Below are 6,377 nucleotides of genomic sequence, written 5' to 3' on the forward strand. Positions count from 1 at the left end.
AGCCCATTAACAAATAAGAGCACGTGACCATGTCTTCTGGCCCACTTTCCGACCGAGTTTTAAGTAATGACAATTTAATATAAAAAAATCAATTAAAATTATACGCATCGCTCAGATTTTAATCTTATCCGTAGCCCAGAAACGGTCAACGGTCCTTGTTTCTCTCCGATCAAGCGCTATCCACGTGGCGTGTCATGATTGGATGAAATCGACAGGTATAAACTCAACGTGCCTACGCCGTGCGTAGCGATGCGCACCCGGTGGGGAGGGTTGCGCACGTTGACAAATGTTTGGTCTGAAATTCTCTCAGTTGTTCTTGTCGAAGGGGGCGAGGGTGTGGCAGCTGATCGAGCTCGGCGAGAGCGGCGAAAGATCGCGACTTTCTGCGGAATCTTCTTCGAAATAGGAGGAATAGCGATCGAGTAGCGTTGCAGCGGCGAGCGGCGGCGGAGTTTCAGAGTTTGATCTTCTCTGCGTCGCCGACGGTGCCGGATTTAGCGAGGAAAGATCGAGAGAAGAAGCTCTCCGCTACCTTCTTCTTGAGCAAGGGAACTGAGGTGGAGGGCTTGGATTGGGGAGTTGGCCGGCTGGAGTTCAGAGAGCTTGGCGGATTGGAGCGGGGATAGGAGCGATGTCGGTGGTGGAACCCTACGTGGGGAGATGAAGGGGCTCATGGACGTGATTTGGGCTTGAATGCTTGCTTCTGTGTCGTTGAAATTGTAGGGAGATCGGTGGATTTGGCTGTGGGATTCGACATGGGGCCGCGATCTGGAGGGGATTGAAGAAAGGGGCGAAACCCTAGAAAATTAAAGAGCGTGATCTGTGGACGGAGAAGTTTGCATCCGTTGAATATCGAAGACGTTACCGTTTGAAAATCAAGGACGTTGTCGTTACTGCTGATGAAGCGTTAACTGCTGGAAGCTGAGGAGACGGGGAATGCGGTAGTCTTGGGAAAGAGACATGCTGCCCTAGAAACAAGCTATTTCTTCTTCTTGTTGTTTTAATTCATTCTCTTGTGCGCTTCTCTGAAGAACATCAGCCGTTCTCTCATGACGTTGATCAGACCCACCCCGAAATACCATCTTCCAGGTGAAAGATCGTGACTTTTTTTTTGGGGGGGGTTCTTTTTTATGATTGATTTAGTGATTTTTTTGTTGAAATCGAAGGCCCTTCTGGTGAGAGTTTGTATAGAGAACTCTGGCATGCCTGCGCAGGGCCTTTGGTCAGTGTTCCTAAAGAGGGAGAGCGGGTTTATTATTTTCCCCAGGGACATATGGAACAGGTAACTGGGTTTTTCTTATTTGATTCAATGTATTGTTTTATGGCTTGAAATCTAGTTCCTGAATCGATGGTTTCAGCTGGAAGCGTCAACAAACCAAGGTCTTGACCAGAAAATACCCTTGTTCGATTTGCCTTACAAGATTCTCTGCAGAGTAGTGCACGTTCAGCTTCAGGTACCTCCTCTTGAACCCTTAAAGGATGATTTTTTCTCTTTGATTTACTGTTCTTGATGTAGGCTGAGCAGGAAACAGATGAAGTGTTCGCGCGTATCACGCTACAACCGGATGCTGATGTAAGTTTTTATGTGATCTCTAAATTTTAGGGATTATTAAACGACGTAGTATTTAGTAATTCATACAGTATTAAAGGATTTTTTGGGGGATTTTTAGCAAAGTGAGCCGACCAGCTTGGACCCTCCGATTCCGGAAGTCGAACGTTGTAATGTGTATTCCTTCTGCAAGACGCTTACGGCCTCGGACACGAGCACCCATGGTGGTTTCTCTGTTCTTCGTAGGCATGCTGATGAATGCCTGCCTCCACTTGTGAGATTTCTTTAATTCTAAGGTTGCCAATTTTCTGATTTCAGTTTCATTTCTTTTAATTTTATTTAAATTACCGCAGGACATGACCCAGCAGCCACCGTTGCAGGATCTCGTTGCCACTGACCTGCATGGCAACGAGTGGCATTTTCGTCATATATTTAGAGGTTATTTAAAATCCATTGTCGATAGATGCTTTTATTCTAAAAAAATTGCTCATAGATACTGTTCTTGGCGTGATGATATTATTTAAAGAAAAACAAATCACCCAGATTTTATCGCGTTGTATTCTCAGGTCAGCCACGGAGGCATCTTCTTACGACAGGGTGGAGTGCCTTTGTGAGCTCAAAAAGATTGGTTGCTGGTGACGCATTTATATTTCTCAGGCGAGTGATTTATTTCCGTAAATTTAATTAGTTCTTTTTTTTCCTGAAAAAAATAAATCAAAGAATTGGTGGCCAGAGGCGAGAATGGAGAGCTTCGTGTTGGTGTAAGACGCGTCATGAGACAGTCTGCCAATGTGCCTGCATCAATAATTTCTGGACCCAGCATGCATATAGGCGTCTTGGCCACTGCTTCTCATGCTGTGTCTACTGGCACAATTTTCTACGTGTTTTACAAACCCAGGTTTTTCTTATCTTCAACGCCTAGCCCTTTGTTTTCATTTATTCACTTATTTGTGTTTATGACCATTTAATTCTGTGGCAGAACCAGTCGGTCAGAGTTCATCGTCAGCCTCAACAAGTACTTGGAAGCGAAGCAGCGTAAGCTGTCCATCGGAATGAGGTTTAAAATGAGGTTCGAAGGCGAGGATGCTCCTGAAAGAAGGTAAAGGAAGAAATTTTCTCCAGTTTTTACTTTTAATTATTATTATTGTTTAATTTATATTATTTTTATTTTATTTTGACCCAGTTCTTTTTTTTACTGGGATGCAGATTCAGCGGAACAGTACTTAGCGTCGGGGACTCAACATCATCTTGCTGGGTAGACTCCGAGTGGAGGACAATCAAGGTAGCCCAGTGAAGCATAATCATGGAAGGTTAGCATTCCCATACGTAAGTTTAAGCATCTGTTAATCACTTGCAGGTGCAATGGGACGAGCCCTCGGGAATGCCTAGGCCAGAGCGGGTCTCACCATGGGAACTCGAACTGAGCGAGGAGGACTCGGCCTCCGCTAACCCCACACAACGGAGTAAGAGACAACGGCCGCCATTCGTGACTGTGCCGGCTTCTGGGTTGAAGTCGGTCACCTTCGCTAGCCCGGTTATCCTCTCAACACGTGCTGATAAGGAGAAACCAGAGACCGGGATGGGATGCAGGCTCTTTGGGATACAGCTGGTGGAGGAGAGCCCGCCTGTGGCGGTGCTGCCAGCCCCGGCTGAGAGCCGGCCACCACGTAGTTGCACCAAGGTAACGTGCATGGTTTTTTTCATCATGGCGGATAAGATCTGTGATGGACGATGAAAGGTACGGAGCAAAGTCCATTCAGTCATCCGTCCTGACCTTTAAGCGAAAGGGAACAGTGCCCACTGGATCCCATTTCAATAACTCTATTTATCTTCAGTAATGCTGCCCGTTCCGTCATCTACCCCATTCGGCTGACAAAACTATAAGCCCTGTTACAGATGACTGAGTGGAAGACCTGCCCAGTCCTTGCCGTCCATCCCTAACACAGTATGTCATGCATTAACAAACTTGATGGGGGTGGCCGTGGGCAGGTACTATTGCAGGGAATGGCTGTGGGGAGGGCAGTCGACCTGAGTAGGTTCGAAGGGTATGGCGAGTTAATGATGAAGATTGGGGAAATGTTCGGTATACAGGGCGAGCTCGTTGGACCGCAGAGAAAGTGGCAGGTCGTGTACACAGATGACGAGGACGACATGATGCTTGTTGGGGATGACCCATGGCAGTAAGCGCTGTTCCTTTGCCTTTGTTCAAGCTTTTCTGAGGTTGCTTATTTGGGTTCATGGATGGATGACAAACAGAACGGGCGGGAACCCAGTCTGTCATTCAACATTTGTCCTGATTTCAGAACAAGAAACGGAAAGAAAATCCTTCTGGGTTCACATTCCGTCCTCTAACTCAGCTCCATTAGTCTATTTTACAGTCATCCCAGTTTCCATTGGGTCATCTGTTCTGTCCAACCCCAAGGATGGAAACAGGACAAGATGGCGAGCACTGTAACAGATGACTTAATGGAAGACCTGTTTAGCCCTGTTCCGTACCTCCCAAACCTTTGTCCATAGTCTCTTCCTGAACCCTTGTGCTGAGTGTGGTTTTTCTTCGTAGCGAGTTCTGCGCCATCGTGAGGAAGATCTTCATCTTCACGGATGAGGAGGTGCGGAAGCTTGCGCCGAAGATGAAGCTGCCAGCAAAGGGAGAGTCTGATCCCGCCTCGGATAGTTGAACTCGCTCTGAACTCGCTCTTTGAGGGTGGGGGTTCTTTTTGTGTGTGTGTGTTTGTGAGTCTTTTGTACAGGTAGATAGTTGTGGGACTGAACTGCATATCAGAGGGATGTCTTTAGGCTTTCTATTGTTCATCCCAGGCTCGGAGATGTTTGGCTTTGAAGGTCTCTCTGGGGGTTTGTTGATGCTATTTTGCATAAGATAGGGGTGTGATTGAGGCTTGTTTTTTTTTTCTCCAAACTCTAGGCCAATTGTCCCAAGCTGCTTTAGGTTATAAAAAACTTTGGCGCATTTTGACTTCCCAGCACTTGTACATATATCCAACCATGAGGCGGTTTTCACCAAGTGTTGACTGAGACAACATATTTTGTGTAGTGACTCCCAAAGGAAATGTCCTTCCCTTCAAATTTTACAGTGATTGTCCTGACGAGTGTTCTTGGCCACACATTCTCCCATGTCATTCAGGCAGAAGATGACCACAAAGGCCTTCTCATTCCGAGCTTCGTCTTACAAGCCATCAAGAGTAGTATTGGTTCATGAACTCAGCAGGATACTGCTGCTGATGCCTCCCTTAGCCGCCTTTGAATTGAATGTTTGATTTTTCCTCCAATACTTAATAAATAGGAGACATCAATTCCTTCATTTGGCACTGACATTCTTCTTTGGAATTAGAGTTTCCACTTAGATTAATCCAGGTTGCCTTCTACCTTGTCCTCTAGCTGTTATTGTTGACTTTGTGAGCCCTGGACTTAGTGAGTTTGTGATTTTTCAAACGGTCTTCAGCTGACTTGATCTAAAAGTTTGACTTCCGTTTGGGCTCTAACCTGCTTCAGATTTAATCAGATTTGGATTCAGCTTTGGAGCTAAGGCCAGCATTTGATTTCACCACTTCTTGTGATGCAACTCCTTTATCTAGCTTTGTGCTCAATTCTTGATTGTGAGTAAGGTTCTTCAGTGTTTTTTTATGCTAGTGGTAAATATATCTGTCAGTAACTATTTTACGTGTCTATATGTGATGGCAACTGAATAATGTTGGAGTTCAGAATTTGCCTTCATCTGAATAAACTCTGACTTTGGTACCCCTCTGGTTAAACCATGACCCCATCCAGCACGTTAATTTCTTGGCCATGTGATTTATGGTAATAATACAAATTACAAAGGAAAAAAGTTATTTGTCTTAGAAGCTTGGAGATTTCATCTCCTTTGCATAAGTCTCCTAAGCTTCCCCAAATGGAATTTTTGTGCTTATTATCATTCAACAGCTACCAAGGCTTCTCCTGGGAAGATCCACTGCAGGGAGAGCTCTTGGTTGTGCTTCCTTGAATCTTTACTATGTGTCACCTTCCCATGTGTTAAGAATTACCTATGTGCCAACTAATTTTGAACTAAGACAATTAAACTTTGTCTATTTTAATTTGCCCTGGCTATGTTATTATCCCCTCTGAGTTTTACAACAAGATCCTAATTTTCCTTCAAAATATAATTTTACTAGTAAAGACTCAATCCAGTTGGATTCAGTTTTACCTTTTGATACACAATATTCCAGCTCAGAATGTCTCAAAATTTGTTTCAATGGTTTATAATCTCATACAGTTCAATCCAATTCACCTTCCCTAATTTCATCTATCATTTGTCAATCTTCAATGCTCTTTGATTTCTAACTCAATCAATCAAATTACTAAACTCTGTCAAATCCTGTAATATTCTTCAATCCACTACTATCTGAATTTTATACCTATTAAATCTCAATGTTTGTAGATTTCATATCAAATGCTTCTATTTTTAAATATCACATCAATATAGTAGTTTTAAGTTTATTAGTTTAGTTAACATTTTTCCTAAATTCTTTTCTTTCATCTACTTTTCGTCTATTTTGGGATTTTCTGAATTCAGGGAATAAGATAAAATTTTAAGATCAGGACTTCCAAGCTAGGCCTGAATCAATCATGAAACATCGAACTTTGCCAAATAATGTGATTCATTGAACTATAGTGTTGATATATGCCAGTTGCATTCATTTTCTTGCATCCCTGAAGGAAAATTCACAGAATGAAAATAAGTGTATCCATAAATATGTCATCTCTGACTTTTTATTCTACACATAATTCAGATTAACTTGCAACCAGTCTACAGAAATAAAAATTCAAAAAA

General features: G+C 43.3%; 1 protein-coding gene across 2 annotated transcripts; it reads left to right on the forward strand.

The window, feature by feature from the left end:
- Nucleotides 1-303: 303 nt before the first annotated feature.
- On the forward strand, nt 304-4,411 carry LOC144705142 (auxin response factor 9-like). 2 transcript variants are annotated; one of them, XM_078577686.1, is made up of 13 exons: nt 304-1,089; nt 1,167-1,282; nt 1,359-1,454; nt 1,517-1,573; nt 1,671-1,823; nt 1,903-1,987; nt 2,116-2,206; nt 2,283-2,447; nt 2,535-2,648; nt 2,756-2,831; nt 2,907-3,230; nt 3,539-3,729; nt 4,110-4,411. In XM_078577686.1, the coding sequence occupies exons 1-13, from the start codon at nt 1,050-1,052 to the stop codon at nt 4,225-4,227; spliced, it is 1,626 nt and encodes a 541-aa protein (XP_078433812.1). In that variant the 5' UTR covers nt 304-1,049; the 3' UTR covers nt 4,228-4,411. The 2 variants fall into 2 exon arrangements, with proteins under 2 accessions (XP_078433812.1, XP_078433811.1); XM_078577685.1 differs by having other exon boundaries at nt 306-1,089; nt 2,529-2,648.
- Nucleotides 4,412-6,377: the final 1,966 nt, after the last annotated feature.

This window comes from Wolffia australiana, chromosome 7 (assembly GCF_029677425.1).
Source record: "Wolffia australiana isolate 7733 chromosome 7, ASM2967742v1".
Classification (NCBI taxonomy): Eukaryota; Viridiplantae; Streptophyta; class Magnoliopsida; order Alismatales; family Araceae; genus Wolffia; species Wolffia australiana.